This window comes from Lampris incognitus, chromosome 13 (genome assembly GCF_029633865.1).
Source record: "Lampris incognitus isolate fLamInc1 chromosome 13, fLamInc1.hap2, whole genome shotgun sequence".
Taxonomy (NCBI): domain Eukaryota; kingdom Metazoa; phylum Chordata; class Actinopteri; order Lampriformes; family Lampridae; genus Lampris; species Lampris incognitus.
In genome coordinates, this window is record NC_079223.1 from 50,274,961 (window position 1) to 50,296,554 (window position 21,594).

General features: G+C 45.5%; 1 protein-coding gene across 1 annotated transcript in view; it reads left to right on the top strand.

The window, feature by feature from the left end:
- The window catches only part of gbf1 (golgi brefeldin A resistant guanine nucleotide exchange factor 1), a 164,250-nt gene that overhangs the window by 127,267 nt on the left and 15,389 nt on the right, over positions 1–21,594 (top strand). Inside the window, exons 30-36 of the mRNA XM_056291582.1 lie at positions 752–977; positions 1,386–1,537; positions 2,054–2,303; positions 5,740–5,948; positions 16,571–16,721; positions 20,922–21,052; positions 21,287–21,388. Of these exons, the coding sequence (XP_056147557.1) occupies positions 752–977; positions 1,386–1,537; positions 2,054–2,303; positions 5,740–5,948; positions 16,571–16,721; positions 20,922–21,052; positions 21,287–21,388 (1,221 nt within the window). The remainder of the gene's footprint in view (positions 1–751; positions 978–1,385; positions 1,538–2,053; positions 2,304–5,739; positions 5,949–16,570; positions 16,722–20,921; positions 21,053–21,286; positions 21,389–21,594) is intronic.

Here is a 21,594-nt window from a genome sequence, read left to right on the forward strand (position 1 = left end):
CCATGTTGGATCATGTGATTATGTTCCCATGGTGGATCATGTGATTATGTTCCCATGGTGGATCACGTGATTATGTTCCCATGGTGGATCACGTGATTATGTTCCCATGGTGGATCATGTGATTATGTTCCCATGGTGGAGTACGTGATTATGTTCCCATGATGGCTCTCATGATTATGTTCCCATGGTGGATCATGTGATTATGTTCCCATGGTGGATCATGTGATTATGTTCCCATGGTGGAGCACGTGATTATGTTTCCTTGGTGGATCATGTGATTATGTTCCCATGGTGGATCATGTGATTATGTTCCCATGGTGGATCGCGTGATTATGTTTCCTTGGTGGATCATGTGATTATGTTCCCATGGTGGAGCACGTGATTATGTTCCCATGGTGGATCACGTGATTATGTTCCCATGATGGCTCTCATGATTATGTTCCCATGGTGGATCACGTGATTATGTTCCCATGGTGGATCACGTGGTTATGTTCCCATGGTGGATCACGTGATTATGTTCCGGTGGTGGATCATGTGATTATGGAATTGAGTCAAGTGTGTTCTTATCTCGGACCCACCAGTGGGGGAGAAGTGGATGGGAGGGTGAGTGGAGTCATAGTAATTGTCCTGTTTATGTAGGGAGCAGTCGTTCATACATATGCATTATTCTATCGTACACACCTCGGGGTCAATGTGTTGATCTGTTCAGTGTGAATCCACTGCAGCAATACTTGCTCTCCTCCCCTTCCAGGTGCTCCTGTCTCTGCGTCTCCTGCTGATGATGAAGACACACGTCTTATCACGAGTGAGCAGGGAGGTGGCCTACGGCCTTCATGAGCTGCTCAAGACAAACGCAGCCAACATCCACTGTACAGACGACTGGTTCACGCTCTTCACCCTGCTGGAGTGCATCGGAGCTGGAGTTAAACCTCCTGCCTCCTTCCAGCTGGCCTCCAACACCACGGACAATGACGCAGGTAACATGTTGTGGGCTGTGTCATCCAAACTGTTACTCCCAAGAGAGCCGTAAAACCACCTAAAATATCACCTTTCCTTCACAACTCCAGAATTGCTGTTTGCAGCCTCTTGTATCTTTTTCACATTCTGGGTGATGCAGGTAAAGTCTCATACACTTCAGTGTGAGATATTGGGGTCACCAGTTAGCACAACAGAGCAGGCAGGCTAACAGAAAAAAAGCTAAAAAGAACCTATATTTGATTAGATTCATTCCGAATAACATGGCTCTCTGGGGCAAAGACATTATTAAATGTGCTTGCACAATTCCTACAAAAACAAGGTGGGGAGAGAAAAATCAAACATTTGTTCTTCACTGGTTCCTCTCCTCTCTCCCCCCCCCCCCCCCCCCTCTCTCTCTCTCTCTCCAGGTGCCCAGTCAGATAGCGAGTTGTCGTCCCACCATCCAAGTGAAGTGAGTCTTGAACGAGGATATACCTCTGACTCAGAGGTTTATACTGAGAAGTCCAGGATCCCTCGCTCCGCTACAGATGTTGATGTAGCCAGCAGTGGGTGGCTGGTGGTGAGCTCACACACGTACACACACATACCCTAGACCTGCATGGTGAGTATAGATGATTACATATGTATCCAGGCACCATGGTGAAGCCTTAAGAACAAAACCTGCATGACTAAACCAGTTGAATATAAATCTGAATAGTACGCCTTTGTGGCTGGACCAGCCCGCGAGCCAGCGCTAAAAACACACATGTCCCTGACTGACTGACATTGAGCATACACGGTCCAGCCATTGACTTAGTCTTGTTGAATAGCACTGTTCAAAATAAACCAAGAAAATGCTTTGCAGATGATAAACTACTGATAAAAGCCAGTAAAGAAGCAGTACAATAAAGACAACCACATGTTGACAGGGTTACATATGAGTACCACACATAAATATGTTACAGTGAATACTGGCTTTTCTATGATTGTTGGTCAGATGCGACACTGACTTTCTGTAAAAACTCTCAGCTGCATGTCTTTTCTGTTTTTCTACTGTTAGATGTCAGTTGATGTCAGTGAGTGTTTCACCCTGCAGGTTGGTAAAGATGACCTGGAGACTAGTAAGACACTACCTGGAGGCTCGAAGGCTCCCCTTGGCCACCCACTGGTCAACCAGTACAGCCTGACTCTGGGCCAGGACCTTGGCCAGCATGATACCAAGTCCCTCATCAAGTGTGTGGAGACGCTGTCGTTCATTGTACGCGACGCTGCCCACGTCACCCCCGATAACTTTGAGCTGTGTGTCAAAGCCATCCGTATGTTTGTGGAGGCCAGTCTCAATGGTGGTGAGTCAAGCAGCGCTCCCTCAGAACGCTGTTTTAAAGATGCACCTCTGCACTCGTACAATGCTGTCAGATGAACTTTGAGGGAAAATTTAAGTTAAAACTTTGTGTCATTGTTGTTGCTGTGTATGCTCAAATATTAAAGCTATTTTTACTTTTACTCATTAGAAATAGTTTACCATCTTTAAAAAAGTAGCTAAAAAAATTACGCCTGTTTTATATCACAGAAGAAATCCATGTTTTACATCACAAAAGAAATCTGTGTTTTATATCACAGAAGAAATCCATGTTTTATATCCAGGAAGAAATCCATGTTTTATATCACAGATGAAATCCATGTTTTATATCCAGGAAGAAATCCATGTTTTATATCACAGAAGAAATCCATGTTTTATATCACAGAAGAAATCCTTGTTTAATATCAAGACAGAAATCCATGTTTTACGTATATCAAGGAAGAAATCTGTGTTTTATATCACAGAGGAAATCCGTGTTTTATATCACAGAAGAAATCCATGTGTTATATCACAGAAGAAATCCATGTGTTATATCACAGAAGAAATCCATGTTTTACATCACAAAAGAAATCCTTGTTTTATATCACAGAAGAAATCCATGTTTTATATCCAGGAAGAAATCCATGTGTTATATCACAGAAGAAATCCGTGTTTTATATCACAGAAGAAATCCATGTTTTATATCACAGAAGAAATCCATGTTTTATATCAAGGAAGAAATCCATGTTTTATATCAAGGAAGAAATCCCTGTGTTTTATATCACAGAAGAAATCCATGTTTTATATCACAGAAGAAATCCATGTTTTATATCAAGGAAGAAATCCCCGTGTTTTATATCACAGAAGAAATCCATGTGTTATATCACAGAAGAAATCCATGTTTTATATCAAGGAAGAAATCCCCGTGTTTTATATCACAGAAGAAATCCATGTGTTATATCACAGAAGAAATCCCCGGGTTTTATATCACAGAAGAAATCCATGTTTTATATCACAGAAGAAATCCCCGTGTTTTATATCACAGAAGAAATCCATGTTTTATATCACAGAAGAAATCCCCATGTTTTATATCACAGAAGAAATCCATGTTTTATATCACAGAAGAAATCCCCGTGTTTTATATCACAGAAGAAATCCCCGTGTTTTATATCACAGAAGAAATCCCCATGTTTTATATCACAGAAGAAATCCGTGTTTTATATCACAGAAATAATCCTTGTGTTATATCACAGAAATAATCCTTGTGTTATATCACAGAAATAATCCTTGTGTTATATCACAGAAATAATCCTTGTGTTATATCACAGAAATAATCCTTGTGTTATATCACAGAAATAATCCTTGTGTTATATCACAGAAATAATCCTTGTGTTATATCACAGAAATAATCCTTGTTTTATATCACAGAAGAAAGGCTCCACTGCGTCTGCAGCACTAACTCTTCTTGAAGCCACTTATATAAAACAAAAGAATCAAACCTGTTTTATCTTTTTTGGTTTTCCCCCTTTTCTCCCCGATTGTACTTGGCCAATTGGCCCACTCTTCCGAGCCGTCTCCGTTGCTGCTCCACCCCCTCTGCTGATCCGGGGAGGGCTGCAGACTACCACATGCCTCCTCCCATACATGTGGAGTCACCAGCCGCTTCATTTCACCTGACAGACAGTGAGGAGTTTCACCAGGGGGACGTAGCATGTGGGAGGATCACTCTATTCCCCCCAGTTCCCCCCTCCCCCCGAACAGGTGCCCCGACTCACATCCGGCTGCCCACCCACAGACACAGCCAATTGTGTCTGTAGGGATGCCCAACCAAGTCAGAGGTAACGCGGGGATTTGAACCGACGAGCCCCGTGTTGATAAAGCTTGTTTTTCTTAGACGATGTCAAGGTTCCATCCCCCTGACAGTCAGAGTATGGGAAACATACCTTAATGAAGACCAGTCCAGCTCAAGGGTTCGCTAGCATTGTCCCAGCATTTAGTTTCATCAGCTCCGTTAACCCTAGCCTCCCACTTCTGACTTCCTCCTTCTCTCTCTCTCGCTACCCCCCGGTCTCCCTCTCCTATGCCTCACTATTGCCCTCTTTGTCTTCCTCACCACCTGTCCCAACACCCTCTCCCTCTGTCTCCGTTCATCTCCTCTCATTCGTCTCTGATCTGCAGTGAGACAGGGATGGAAGTGAGCAACGTAACTGATGGCTTATTCATCCACTTTATTTGCTCCAGGCCATGAGCACACAAGCTGTCAGCACAGCTTTACCTGCACCCACACGAGAGACAGGTTGGTCAGAGACATGGAGCTGACCTATATGGGAACCGATTCACAAGTGTAAAACCCCACTATTACTGTCTCACAATTGTTGTGACCTGTGTGCTGTGGGGCATTTGTTGGAGTGGTTTTGAGGTAAATGGACATTTTTCGGGAAAGTGCTATTGTGGTAGTATTTTGAGGATTGTTTGTTCAACTATAACTTGGGCAGCACAGTGGCCCAGTGGTTAGCGCTGTCACCTCACAGCAAGAAGGTGCTGGGTTTGAACCCCGGGGTTGTCCAACCTTGGGGGTCATCCCAGGTCATCCTCTGTGTGGAGTTCGCATGTTCTCCCCGTGTCTGTGGTGGGTTTTCTCCGGGTGCTCCGGTTTCCCCCACCATCAAAAAGACATGCATGTTAGGGTCAGTACTGCTGTCTGTGTCCCTGACCGAGGCATGGCGAGACGAGCTGAAGTTGGTCCTCGGGTGCTGCACGGCGGCTGCCCACGGCTCCTAGCTACACAGCTAGGATTGGTAAAATGCAGAGTGTAATGTCCTTATGGGGATCAATGAAGTGTCTCAAAATAAAAAAAATCAAAGATATCAAACTGTCTTGATGGTAGTTACTTAATGATAGGGTGTAGCTGGATAATGGACACCACCGCCTACACAGGTGTGTCCCTGGGCTGCATGCATGTGAGCATTGGGTGTACCAGTCAAGCTCACCTCCAAACCCTTGCATAGTCCACTGTAAACCTAGACATGTAGTGATAGACTGGTCTCTAACAGTGTGGTTTTCAGATGTGTGTGCAGTGCAGTGTATGTGTATGCAATGCGAATTCAGGTTGCGTTGTGAATCCAACCAATGACTTCACCCGATTTCTCTCATTGTTATTGGTCAGGTGGTGTGGCGTTTGGTTGAAATGAAAACCGGCAGCCAGCACAGAAGCCGTTTTGTGAATTCCTGCTGTAAAATAAATAAATAAATAAATAAAGGAGGGGTCAACCTACATAATGACATCCTTGTTGATCCCAACAGCATTTTGTGCTGCCTTCAAAACCAGTTCAGTACAGATCCTCGGTGGCAAGACCTTGACATTGGCTTCCTCTGGTGTTCTAAAGCTGGGGTCGTTCCAGATCATTCCACTGGAAAATTTTATTTCCTGTCCGTCTGTTCAGGTTACCGCAACCACGACAAGAAGAAAAGCCACAAATATGACTCCTCCAAGTCCAGGCTGAGGAAGAAGGCAGGCGGGCGTGAGAAGGAGGGTGGGGGCACCACAAGGCGGGGTGGCAGCCGGGCCTCCAGCCACCGCCCCTCCCGTTCCCACAGCGATGAGGAGGAAGATGAGGGTGTGCCGGCCAGCTACCACACGGTGTCATTACAGGTTAGTCAGGATGTAAGTACAACAGCCGTCTTTACCCCTCTATCTGTTCGCGGTGCGAGCCTCGCTCTGCCAGAAGCGTCTCAGAACTGTTTCTTGACCTGACCCAAGAAACTGTTTCTTGGGTCAGGTTAACGGTACCAGAAGGCCATTTTAAAACAAACAAACAAACAAAACACGAACTGATTCTTAAATCATACATGCAGGGTCTGAAATTAAAATATGCCGCCTGCCAAAAGCAGGTAGATAGTTGGCTGTGATGGCTAAAGTCACCATGCTCTCATCCCCCATGGTGGTGGGGAAGTTTTTTTCTTTTCTTTGTGTTATTTGAAAAAAAATGTCATGAAGTCACTGCCATACGGGCTATGCTGCTTCCATCCACAAGTCAACGTCTTGTTGGTGTCTGCCAGTTATCACACACACTGCTGTTTCACCTAGATATTACTGTGGGAAACTGGTAGGCTGGCTGTGTGACGACATTTTATCTAGATATTACTGTGGGAAACTGGTAGGCTGGCTGTGTGACGACATTTTATCTAGATATTACTGTGGGAAACTGGTAGGCTGGCTGTGTGACGACATTTTATCTAGATCTTACTGTGGGAAACTGGTAGGCTGGCTGTGTGAGGACATTTTATCTAGATATTACTGTGGGAAACTGGTAGACTGGCTATGTGAGGACATTTTATCTAGATATTACTGTGGGAAACTGGTAGGCTGGCTGTGTGATGACATTTTATCTAGATATTACTGTGGGAAACTGGTAGGCTGGCTGTGTGACGACATTTTATCTAGATCTTACTGTGGGAAACTGGTAGGCTGGCTGTGTGAGGACATTTTATCTAGATATTACTGTGGTAAACTGGTAGGCTGGCTGTGTGACGACATTTTATCTAGATATTACTGTGGGAAACTGGTAGGCTGGCTGTGTGACGACATTTTATCTAGATATTACTGTGGGAAACTGGTAGGCTGGCTGTGTGACGACATTTTATCTAGATATTACTGCGGGAAACTGGTAGGCTGGCTGTGTGAAGACATTTTATCTAGATCTTACTGTGGGAAACTGGTAGGCTGGCTGTGTGACGACATTTTATCTAGATATTACTGTGGGAAACTGGTAGGCTGGCTGTGTGACGACATTTTATCTAGATATTACTGTGGGAAACTGGTAGCGTGGCTGTGTGACGACATTTTATGTAGATATTACTGCGGGAAACTGGTAGGCTGGCTGTGTGAGGACATTTTATCTAGATATTACTGTGGGAAACTGGTAGGATGGCTGTGTGAGGACATTTTATCTAGATATTACTGTGGGAAACTGGTAGACTGGCTGTGTGAGGACAATTTATGTAGATATTACTGTGGTAAACTGGTAGACTGGCTGTGTGACGACATTTTATCTATATATTACTGTGGTAAACTGGTAGGCTGTGGCTGTGTGATGACATTTTATCTATATCTTACCATTGGAAACTGATAGGCTGGCTGTGTGACGACATTTTGTCTAGATATTACTGTGGTAAACTGGTAGGCTGGCTGTGTGACGACATTTTATCTATATCTTACCATTGGAAACTGGTAGGCTGGCTGGATGACGACATTTTATCTATGTCTTACCATTGGAAACTGGTAGGCTGGCTGTGTGATGACATTTTGTCTAGATATTACTGTGGTAAACTGGTAGGCTGGCTGTGTGAGAACATTTTATCTAGATATTACTGTGGTAAACTGGTAGGATGGCTGTGTGAAGACATTTTGTCTAGATATTACTGTGGGAAACTGGTAGGCTGGCTGTGTGACGACATTTTATCTAGATATTACTGTGGTAAACTGGTAGGCTGGCTGTGTGATGACATTTTATCTAGATATTACTGTGGGTAACTGGTAGGCTGGCTGTGTGACGACATTCTATCTCGATATTGATGTGGTATACTGGTAGGCTGGCTGTGTGACGACATTTTATCTATATCTTACCATTGGAAACTGGTAGGCTGGCTGTGTGACGACATTTTATCTATATATTACTGTGGTAAACTGGTAGGCTGTGGCTGTGTGATGACATTTTATCTATATCTTACCATTGGAAACTGGTAGGCTGGCTGTGTGACGACATTTTGTCTAGATATTACTGTGGTAAACTGGTAGGCTGGCTCTGTGATGACATTTTATCTAGATATTACTGTGGTAAACTGGTAGGCTGGCTGTGTGACGACATTTTATCTATATCTTACCATTGGAAACTGGTAGGCTGGCTGTGTGACGACATTTTATCCATGTCTTACCATTGGAAACTGGTAGGCTGGCTGTGTGATGACATTTTGTCTAGATATTACTGTGGTAAACTGGTAGGCTGGCTGTGTGAGAACATTTTATCTAGATATTACTGTGGTAAACTGGTAGGATGGCTGTGTGAAGACATTGTGTGTAGATATTACTGTGGGAAACTGGTAGGCTGGCTGTGTGACGACATTTTATCTAGATATTACTGTGGTAAACTGGTAGGCTGGCTGTGTGATGACATTTTATCTAGATATTACTGTGGGTAACTGGTAGGCTGGCTGTGTGACGACATTTTATCTCGATATTGATGTGGTATACTGGTAGGCTGGCTGTGTGATGACATTTTATCTAGATATTACTGTGGGTAACTGGTAGGCTGGCTGTGTGACGACATTTTATCTCGATATTGATGTGGTATACTGGTAGGCTGGCTGTGTGACGACATTTTATCTAGATATTACTGTGGGGAACTGGTAGGATGGCTGTGTGAGGACATTTTATCTAGATATTACTGTGGGGAACTGGTAGGATGGCTGTGTGAAGACATTTTATCTAGATATTACTGTGGGAAACTGGTAGGATGGCTGTGTGACAACATTTTATCTAGATATTACTGTGGGAAACTGGTAGACTGGCTGTGTGAGGACAATTTATGTAGATATTACTGTGGTAAACTGGTAGACTGGCTGTGTGACGACATTTTATCTATATATTACTGTGGTAAACTGGTAGGCTGTGGCTGTGTGATGACATTTTATCTATATCTTACCATTGGAAACTGGTAGGCTGGCTGTGTGACGACATTTTGTCTAGATATTACTGTGGTAAACTGGTAGGCTGGCTGTGTGAGGACATTTTATCTAGATATTACTGTGGTAAACTGGTAGACTGGCTGTGTGAGGACATTTTATCTAGATATTACTGTGGGGAACTGGTAGGATGGCTGTGTGAAGACATTTTATCTAGATATTACTGTGGGAAACTGGTAGGATGGCTGTGTGACAACATTTTATCTAGATATTACTGTGGGAAACTGGTAGACTGGCTGTGTGAGGACAATTTATGTAGATATTACTGTGGTAAACTGGTAGACTGGCTGTGTGACGACATTTTATCTATATATTACTGTGGTAAACTGGTAGGCTGTGGCTGTGTGATGACATTTTATCTATATCTTACCATTGGAAACTGGTAGGCTGGCTGTGTGACGACATTTTGTCTAGATATTACTGTGGTAAACTGGTAGGCTGGCTGTGTGACGACATTTTATCTAGATATTACTGTGGTAAACTGGTAGGCTGGCTGTGTGACGACATTTTATCTATATCTTACCATTTGAAACTGGTAGGCTGGCTGTGTGACGACATTTTATCTATGTCTTACCATTGGAAACTGGTAGGCTGGCTGTGTGATGACATTTTGTCTAGATATTACTGTGGTAAACGGGTAGGCTGGCTGTGTGAGAACATTTTATCTAGATATTACTGTGGTAAACTGGTAGGATGGCTGTGTGAAGACATTGTGTGTAGATATTACTGTGGGAAACTGGTAGGCTGGCTGTGTGACGACATTTTATCTAGATATTACTGTGGTAAACTGGTAGGCTGGCTGTGTGATGACATTTTATCTAGATATTACTGTGGGTAACTGGTAGGCTGGCTGTGTGACGACATTTTATCTCGATATTGATGTGGTATACTGGTAGGCTGGCTGTGTGATGACATTTTATCTAGATATTACTGTGGGGAACTGATAGGATGGCTGTGTGATGACATTTTATCTAGATATTACTGTGGGGAACTGGTAGGCTGGCTGTGTGACGACATTTTATCTTGATATTGATGTGGTATACTGGTAGGCTGGCTGTGTGATGACATTTTATCTAGATATTACTCTGGGGAACTGGTAGGATGGCTGTGTGATGACATTTTATCTAGATATTACTGTGGGGAACTGGTAGGATGGCTGTGTGAAGACATTTTATCTAGATATTACTGTGGGGAACTGGTAGGCTGGCTGTGTGACGACATTTTATCTCGATATTGATGTGGTATACTGGTAGGCTGGCTGTGTGATGACATTTTATCTTGATATTGATTTGGTATACTGGTAGGCTGGCTGTGTGAAGACATTTTCCTGGAAGCTCTGGTTGAACGGAGCCAGGAAGCTGGTGAGGCAGGGAACAGGGAGAAAAACGACAACAATGTGACCGTTAATTTAAATCTGGGTCCAGCCATTCCCAAAATTATTAGATATAATGCGTAAATACTATATATTTTTTGTTTTGGTTTTTTACTAGACCATCTGTTGTGGATGTACACCCAGCTGATGTATTTTTGGATTGTGTTTTCAGTCATTTGATATTTAAAGTAATGTTATAGGTGTGTTTTTGTAATTGTAATGTTGTCCAAATGGCCTTCGGAAGAGGTTGTATTGTTTCATCTGTCTGTTAAAAGTGGTTGCTGGAGGAAAAAGTTAATTTCAGACCCTGCGTACATGTGCGATAACCAGCTTGCTGGTCCTGCAGCAGGGTAGGTGGCATGGGTGGAGGCCACCATGGATTCAGCTCTGAGATGGTTTTAAGATGGCAGGTCAAGTCTATGTTATTTGTGCAGCCCGTTATCACAAACTACAGATTTGCCTCGGTGGGCTTGGTGGCAGGGCCGGCGCTCCCACGGGGCCCTTTAGGAGGAGTAGTGTTAAAATGTTCTACTTGAGGTAGGTTTTCTGTGTGTTGGCGACATTTGAAATGAATTTCATGGAAGATCTGGCACATGCAGCATGTCTGTTGTGTGGAGGCAGAATGGTATTATTAGATATCTCATGTGACCAAACCACTGCTGCCCTCCTAAACTGTACCCCAGTTTATCCTGTGCTCCTCCTGGGCTGTTGGGTTGCAGATCTGCTAAGATGTCCTTTTTCCCCTCAGAAGCATTAAGACATGTTACCTGTGTTTATATCTATTTATTTATCTGCCTGTATATCGGTTTCTGATTATTTATTTATTTTATCTATCTATCTATCTATCTATCTATCTATCTATCTATCTATCTATCTATCTATCTATCTATCTATCTATCTATCTATCTATCTATCTATCTATCTATTTATTTATGATTTCCCCCCATTTTTTCTCCCCAATTGTACTTGGCCAATTACCCCACCGTTACGACCATCGTAACGACGGGTGTTGCTAAACATCGGAACACAAAGAGGCATGGACATCTATAGCTCTGATAACGATTCCAAAGAGGATAAATATCGTGAGTTTCATCACCAGCCAGTCAGACTAGCTTGGTCTAGTCAGAAAGGCACGAACTGAGGAAGCCTCTTGCATGAGAGGTGAAACGTCTTCACGGATATATACCAAGTCCAGTTGCACTTGATTCAATTCCTTTGGACTACCAATAAAACCATCAAGGCCATCAAAACTGTCAGCTGGAAAGACACACTTATTACATGTCCCAGCAGAAATATAACACATTTATCACGTGTCCCAGCAGAAATATCACACTTATTACATGTCCCAACAGAAATATAACACATGTATCACATGTCCCAGCAGAAATATAACACATTTATTACATGTCTCAACAGAAATATAACACATGTATCACATGTCCCAGCAGAAATATAACACATTTATCACGTGTCCTAGCAAAAATATCACATTTATTACATGTCCCAACAGAAATATAACACATGTATCACATGTCCCAACAGAAATATAACACAATTATTACATGTCCCAACAGAAATGTAACACATGCATCACATGTCCTAGCAGAAATATAACACATTTATCATGTCCCAGCAGAAATATAACACATTTATCACGTGTCCTAGCAAAAATATCACATTTATTACATGTCCTAACAGAAATATAACACGTTTATTACATGTTACAACAGAAATATAACACATGCATCACGTCCTAGCAGAAATATAACACATTATCACGTGTCCGAGCAGAAATATCACTTTTATTACATGTCCCAACAGAAATATAACACATTTATCACATGTCCCAACAGAAAAATAACACATTTATTACATGTCCCAACAGAAAAATAACACATTTATTACATGTCCCAACAGAAATATAACACATTTATTACATGTTCCAGCAGAAATATAACGCAACCTAGACCTGTGTGTTACACTGCCAGCTGAATTTCAAACTATCCAGGCCAGTAAGATGAGATACCAGCTCACCAGGCAATACTTTCCTTTGTGCATTAATATAAATATATTATAAATGATAATTAGCAACAAAAATGTTCCATGTTCAAGCGTCAGTTAAATTTAAAGTGTCGTGAGTTCACGATGTTCATTATGTGTTCATTACATGTTCATCACGTGTTCATCACATATTCATTGTGTTCATCACATGTTCATTACGTGTTCATCTCATATTCATTACATGTTCATCATGTGCTCATTACATTTTCATCTTGTGTTTATTACGTGTTCATCATGTGTTCCTTATGTGTACATCATGTATTCATTACGTGTTCATCATGTGTTCATCTCGTATTCATCACATATTCATTACATGTTCATCATGTGTTCATTACATCTTCATCATGTTTTTATTACATGGTCATTTAATATTCACCACGTGGTCATTATGTGTTCATCACATGTTCATCATGCGTTCATTACATGTTCATCATGTATTCATTGTGTTCATCGCATGTTCATCACATGTTCATTGAGCGAACAGCACATGTTCAGCACATGTTCATCACATGTTCACATTTTCATCACATGTTCATTATGTATGTGTTCATCACATGTTCATCACAGAACCCATACGCGTCCCAATGGCACAGCATAGTAGAATATGTATTATACTACATGAGGGATGAGGGCTGGGAACAAATAAAGCCTACTGCTGTGAGAAAGCAGAGACCAAGGTTAGGCACTGTAACAGTCCAGCAGGGGGCAGAGCAGGGAAGAAGACAGCATCCATACACCCACAAGCAGGAGACAGAGCAGGGAAGAAGACGGCATCCATACACCCACAAGCAGGAGGCAGAGCAGGGACGAAGACAGCATCCATACACCCACAAGCAGGAGGAGGCAGAGCAGGGACGAAGACGGCATCCATACACCCACAAGCAGGAGACAGAACAGGGAAGAAGACAGCATCCATACACCCACAACCAGGAGACAGAACAGGGAAGAAGACAGCATCCATACACCCACAAGCAGGAGACAGAACAGGGAAGAAGACGGCATCCATACACCCACAAGCAGGAGACAGAGCAGGGAAGAAGACGGCATCCATACACCCACAAGCAGGAGACAGAGCAGGGAAGAAGACAGCATCCATACACCCACAAGCAGGAGACAGAACAGGGAAGAAGACGGCATCCATACACCCACAAGCAGGAGGCAGAGCAGGGAAGAAGACAGCATCCATACACCCACAAGCAGGAGGAGGCAGAGCAGGGACGAAGACAGCATCCATACACCCACAAGCAGGAGGCAGAGCAGGGACGAAGACAGCATCCATACACCCACAAGCAGGAGGAGGCAGAGCAGGGAAGAAGACAGCATCCATATACCCACAAGCAGGAGGAGGCAGAGCAGGGAAGAAGACAGCATCCATACACCCACAAGCAGGAGGCAGAGCAGGGAAGAAGACAGCATCCATACACCCACAAGCAGGAGGAGGCAGAGCAGGGACGAAGACAGCATCCATACACCCACAAGCAGGAGGAGGCAGAGCAGGGAAGAAGACAGCATCCATACACCCACAAGCAGGAGGAGGCAGAGCAGGGACGAAGACAGCATCCATACACCCACAAGCAGGAGGCAGAGCAGGGACGAAGACAGCATCCATACACCCACAAGCAGGAGGAGGCAGAGCAGGGACGAAGACAGCATCCATACACCCACAAGCAGGAGACAGAGCAGGGAAGAAGACAGCGTCCATACACCCACAAGCAGGAGGAGGCAGAGCAGGGACGAAGACAGCATCCATACACCCACAAGCAGGAGACAGAGCAGGGAAGAAGACAGCATCCATACACCCACAAGCAGGAGACAGAGCAGGGACAAAGACAGCATCCATACACCCACAAGCAGGAGGCAGAGCAGGGACGAAGACAGCATCCATACACCCACAAGCAGGAGGAGGCAGAGCAGGGACGAAGACAGCATCCATACACCCACAAGCAGGAGACAGAGCAGGGAAGAAGACAGCATCCATACACCCACAAGCAGGAGGAGTCAGAGCAGGGACGAAGACAGCATCCATACACCCACAAGCAGGAGACAGAGCAGGGAAGAAGACAGCATCCATACACCCACAAGCAGGAGGAGACAGAGCAGGGAAGAAGACAGCGTCCATACACCCACAAGCAGGGGGCAGAGCAGGGAAGAAGACAGCATCCATACACCCACAAGCAGGAGGAGACAGAGCAGGGAAGAAGACAGCGTCCATACACCCACAAGCAGGAGGCAGAGCAGGGAAGAAGACAGCATCCATACACCCACAAGCAGGAGGAGGCAGAGCAGGGAAGAAGACAGCATCCATACACCCACAAGCAGGAGACAGAACAGGGAAGAAGACAGCATCCATACACCCACAAGCAGGAGGAGACAGAGCAGGGAAGAAGACAGCGTCCATACACCCACAAGCAGGGGGCAGAGCAGGGAAGAAGACAGCATCCATACACCCACAAGCAGGAGACAGAGCAGGGAAGAAGACAGCATCCATACACCCACAAGCAGGAGACAGAACAGGGAAGAAGACGGCATCCATACACCCACAAGCAGGAGACAGAGCAGGGAAGAAGACAGCATCCATACACCCACAAGCAGGAGACAGAACAGGGAAGAAGACGGCATCCATACACCCACAAGCAGGAGGAGGCAGAGCAGGGAAGAAGACAGCATCCATACACCCACAAGCAGGAGACAGAGCAGGGAAGAAGACAGCATCCATACACCCACAAGCAGGAGACAGAACAGGGAAGAAGACGGCATCCATACACCCACAAGCAGGAGACAGAGCAGGGAAGAAGACAGCATCCATACACCCACAAGCAGGAGACAGAGCAGGGAAGAAGACGGCATCCATACACCCACAAGCAGGAGGAGGCAGAGCAGGGAAGAAGACAGCATCCATACACCCACAAGCAGGAGGAGGCAGAGCAGGGAAGAAGACAGCATCCATACACCCACAAGCAGGAGACAGAGCAGGGAAGAAGACAGCATCCATACACCCACAAGCAGGAGACAGAGCAGGGAAGAAGACGGCATCCATACACCCACAAGCAGGAGGCAGAGCAGGGAAGAAGACAGCATCCATACACCCACAAGCAGGAGGAGGCAGAGCAGGGAAGAAGACGGCATCCATACACCCACAAGCAGGAGGAGGCAGAGCAGGGAAGAAGACAGCGTCCATACACCCACAAGCAGGAGACAGAGCAGGGAAGAAGACAGCATCCATACACCCACAAGCAGGAGGAGGCAGAGCAGGGAAGAAGACAGCATCCATACACCCACAAGCAGGAGGAGGCAGAGCAGGGAAGAAGACGGCATCCATACACCCACAAGCAGGAGGAGGCAGAGCAGGGAAGAAGACGGCATCCATACACCCACAAGCAGGAGGCAGAGCAGGGAAGAAGACAGCATCCATACACCCACAAGCAGGAGGCAGAGCAGGGACAAAGACAGCGTCCATACACCCACAAGCAGGAGGAGACAGAGCAGGGACAAAGACAGCGTCCATACACCCACAAGCAGGAGGGGGCAGAGCGCACAGCCGAATCCCCTGATATGCCTGTGGAACAGCTGCGGCTGCGTACAGCCGGCACCTCCTAGTAGACAAAATGTCACTGCTTTAACTGCACTAATCTTTTTAACACGTTAAATATTTCAAATTAATCGCTGAAATTAATGTGTTAATTTTGACAAAACTAGTTAAATGAAGTCCACCAGTTGCGAAAAAATGGAATTGCATAATTCTTACCACCCACCTGCCTGAATATATTTGTATTGGTGTATGTAATTGTTTTAAGCCTCTGGTTTACATAGAATGGGGTGATGTACCCTGGCATGTTGCTTGTGTGAATTCAGCTTATTTGCTTAATAAGCAATTTTAACAGAATGAGATGCCGCTGCACACCTCATACTTACCTGAGTTTATATGTGTTGTTCGACATAGCATGTTAGCTTGTAACCCAGCACAGCAACACAACAACACAACAGTCCTGCACAGTGTTAGACATGGGCATGTTAGTCCTGTTGATATCATGTAACCCAGCACAGCAACACAACAGTCCTTCACAGTGTTGACGTGGGTGTTGTTCTTTGTGGCGGTGCAGCTGTTAGACCTGATGCACACACTGCACACCCGGGCAGCCAGTATCTACAACTCCTGGGCAGAGGAGCAGCACCACCTTGAGACCTCAGGCAAGAAGATCGAAGCCGACTCTCAGACCTTATGGACGAGTTGCTGGTGCCCCCTGCTGCAAGGTTGGTCTGCCTTACACTTCACACAGCCTGCAGAGGTTGATTCATACTACTTACATTATCTTAAAGAACATTAAAGGTGTTTGTTAACGGTCTAAAAACTTTATTCCTCCAGGCCTGCCTTCATCCATAGACCGTCCCGTTGTGTGACTGTTTCACTCACTTCCTTCATTGTCCAGCTGACTTGTAATTTTAATCCCCTATTACTCACATTATTTGTGGTTATTGTCGTAAGGCACTTACTTGAAGGTAGAACAAGTAGGATTTTCCTAAAAGTCAATGTAGAGACTCATGCAAAATAGTCCCTCTCAGTCATCACACATATGAGCCACTAGACGTGGTATGTGTACCTTCAGAGACCCTGTCCTCTGCCTGGATTTTCTTATTTTGCTGTGTACTGGACGTTTCTGGGCATTAACGTGTGGGCAGCGGGACGCTATGAAAAGGTAGCAACCAGGTGTCAGATCGAGATCGTGAGCACGCATCCAAGAGGAAGCTACGACAATGACGGACACTGCACTGAAAAGAGGCAAACATGGCGAGGCAAAACGCCAAGCGGACAAAGCTCATTCCAAAACCAGAGTGAATCTGGGGTTGGCTTTCACCTGCTGGTGAGCACTGGAGGAGAGGATGGGGATGAAGAGCGACGCAGAGTTGCCCTGTACACTGGGATGTGTTGTGGCAACTGTGGTCGGGGGGGGGGGGGGCGTGTCCTCCTGGTGACGTTGAGCCCGGGGGAGGGGCCACATTTGAATATTGTGTTTACGAACCGCAACTGACAAATCCTACTCATTCTACCTTTAAAGCAGTAGTACTTGACATGACATTTCCTCTGGGCCATGATATTATCACTTTGTAGTGCTTTAAGATGCCTGTAAACTGACTCTTAAATCAGCCGCTAGTTGCTGATTCTGCTGCAGTGACTCTGGAGGCGAGCGTCACTAAACGAGGAGATGAAAAGAGTGATACAAGAGCCAACCAGCTTTTGTTGTTTTGGGGACAAAAGTGTAAAAGGTGTGAAAGGCTACTTAAGTTTCCCCCGCCTGCTACCCAGATTATTCTGGGAGACCCCCCCCCATCCCCCAATGACCCTGATGAGGAGTAAAATGATGGAGTGATTGAAAATGGATGGAATGAAAGTACAACCCAATTAATGCCTAATGTGATTTAAAATCATTACTTTTAAATAAATGTTTGCCATTTTACCAACCCTCCCCACCAAGAATTTACCCTCCATCCATCATCCAACCCTCCCCACCAACAACTTATCCTCCATCCATCGTCCAACCCTCCCCACCAACAATTTATCCTCCATCCATAATCCAACCCTCCCCACCAACAATTTATCCTCCATCCATCATCCAACCCTCCCCACCAAGAATTTACCCTCCATCCATCATCCAACCCTCCCCACCAACAACTTATCCTCCATCCATCGTCCAACCCTCCCCACCAAGAATTTATCCTCCATCCATAATCCAACCCTCCCCACCAACAATTTACCCTCCATCCATCATCCAACCCTCCCCACCAACAATTTATCCTCCATCCATAATCCAACCCTCCCCACCAACAATTTACCCTCTATCCATAATCCAACCCTCCCCACCAACAATTTATCCTCCATCCATAATCCAACCCTCCCCACCAACAATTTATCCTCCATCCATCATCCAACCCTCCCCACCAAGAATTTATCCTCCATCCATCATCCAACCCTCCCCACCAACAACTTATCCTCCATCCATAATCCAACCCTCCCCACCAACAATTTACCCTCTATCCATAATCCAACCCTCCCCACCAACAATTTATCCTCCATCCATCATCCAACCCTCCCCACCAACAATTTATCCTCCATCCATTATCCAACCCTCCCCACCAACAATTTATCCTCCATCCATCATCCAACCCTCCCCACCAAGAATTTATCCTCCATCCATCATCCAACCCTCCCCACCAACAACTTATCCTCCATCCATAATCCAACCCTCCCCACCAAGAATTTACCGTCCATCCATCATCCAACCCTCCCACCAACAATTTACCCTCCATCCATCATCCAACCCTCCCTACCAACAATTTATCCTCCATCCATAATCCAACCCTCCCCACCAACAACTTATCCTCCATCCATAATCCAACCCTCCCCACCAACAATTTATCCTCCATCCATCATCCAACCCTCCCCACCAACAATTTACCCTCCATCCATCATCCAACCCTCCCCACCAACAATTTATCCTCCATCCATAATCCAACCCTCCCCACCAACAATTTATCCTCCATCCATAATCCAACCCTTCCCACCAACAATTTACCCTCCATCCATCATCCAACCCTCCCCGCCAACAAGTTATCCTCCATCCATCATCCAACCCTCCCCACCAACAATTTATCCTCCATCCATTATCCAACCATCCCTACCAACAATTTACCCTCCATCCATCATCCAACCCTCCCCACCAAGAATTTACCCTCCATCCATCATCCAACCCTCCCCACCAACAATTTACCCTCCATCCATCATCCAACCCTCCCCACCAACAGTGTATCCTCCATCCATAATCCAACCCTCCCCATCAACAATTTACCCTCCATCCATCATCCAACCCTCCCCACCAACAATTTATCCTCCATCCATCATCCAACCCTCCCCACCAACAATTTACCCTCCATCCATCATCCAACCCTCCCCACCAACAATTTATCCTCCATCCATAATCCAACCCTCCCCACCAACAATTTATCCTCCATCCATAATCCAACCCTTCCCACCAACAATTTACCCTCCATCCATCATCCAACCCTCCCCGCCAACAAGTTATCCTCCATCCATCATCCAACCCTCCCCACCAACAATTTATCCTCCATCCATTATCCAACCATCCCTACCAACAATTTACCCTCCATCCATCATCCAACCCTCCCCACCAAGAATTTACCCTCCATCCATCATCCAACCCTCCCCACCAACAATTTACCCTCCATCCATCATCCAACCCTCCCCACCAACAGTGTATCCTCCATCCATAATCCAACCCTCCCCATCAACAATTTACCCTCCATCCATCATCCAACCCTCCCCACCAACAGTGTATCCTCCATCCATAATCCAACCCTCCCCACCAACAAGGTATCCTCCATCCATCATCCAACCCTCCCCACCAACAATTTATCCTCCATCCATAATCCAACCCTCCCCATCAACAATTTACCCTCCATCCATCATCCAACCCTCCCCGCCAACAACTTATCCTCCATCCATTATCCAACCCTCCCCGCCAACAGTTTACTCTCCATCCATCATTCAACCCTCCCCACCAACAATTTACCCTCCATCCATCATTCAACCCTCCCCGCCAACAACTTATCCTCCATCCATCATCTAACCCTCCCCACCAACAATTTATCCTCCATCCATTATCCAAGCCACTGATCCGAAGTGGTGCTGTGTGGGATGCTGGAGCCTATCCCAGCAGTCATTGGGCGGCAGGCGGGGAGACACCCTGGCCAGGCTGGCACACACACAAACACACACACACATTCACACCTAGGGACAATTTAATACGGCCGGTTCACCTGACCTACATGTCTTTGGACTGTCGGAGGAAAGCGAAGCCCCCAGAGGAAACCCCCGCAGACATGGGGAGAACATGCAAACTCCACACAGAGGACAACACGGGACCACCCCCAAGGTTGGGCTACCCCGGGGCTTGAACCCAGGACCTTTACCGTGAGGCGACCACGTTAACCACTGCACCACCGTGCGGCCTGAAATGAAACCCTTTGGGTGATTTCATTTCCTGTTTCAAAATGTTCCCTGCTGAATGAAGTGACTTATTGAGGTGGACGTTACAATCCAGTATCCTCTAGTTGTGTCACGAGCCTTCTTTAAGGTTAAAGGGTGTTCAGAGTGTGCGTGACGTGCACAGACACAGTGCGCTGTGGAGGTACGTTTGGTTCGACAACATCAGGGATACAGAAACACCGAGTCATCATTTTTAAACCCAGCACACTTGCAGTTTTTTTCCAACAATTGATCAAAAGAAATGAAAAGCCGTCCTGTCAGAATGGAGTGGGTTCGAGCGTGAGTGTGTAGGTTATTGTTAGCATCATGTAGGCTAATCCCACAGAGCAGCAGTCAGTCATGGAGTCGCTTTAAATCCTCTTCTCATGTGGTTCCCATGTATTCCTCTGCAGGCATCGCCTGGCTGTGCTGTGATGCCAGACGGCAGGTCCGTATGCAGGCCCTCACCTACCTCCAGAGGGCGCTGCTGGTACATGACCTGCAAACACTAGACGCCACCGAGTGGGAGTCGTGCTTCAACAAGGTAAGGCTGAAGGTTACAGTGTGAAATAATGGCCGATATTTTCCTGCGCCAATCGACCCTGTACCCAGTCGCACGCAGTGTGCTGTACATCAGCCGATGCAGCATTGACTGCGAGCCGTAACAGTTTTCATTCTTGTTAGAAGACGGTATATTATCACAGAAGACACGGTTTCATCTTTGTTGCCTCGTGCTCCCAGCTGAACTTAAAATATGTGTTTGTTTTTTTTATCCCAGGTGCTTTTCCCTTTGCTTACAAAGCTGCTTGACAACATCAGTCCAGCAGATGTGGGCGGTATGGAGGAGACCAGAATGAGGGCCTGCACACTACTTTCTAAGGCATGGAGCCCCTTGGCTAAAACACACCCCACAGCCGATGTTTCAGTCGCTGGAACGCACGTTACATTTCTAATGTGTATTATTCTGATATGAATGATGAGTAAACTGCTCAGTTTCCTGCACTTCCAATGGGTTTTGGATCTTTTTATTAATGGTTACCCGTCGATCCCAATTAGCAAATAAATACAATAGTGGGGGCGTCCGGG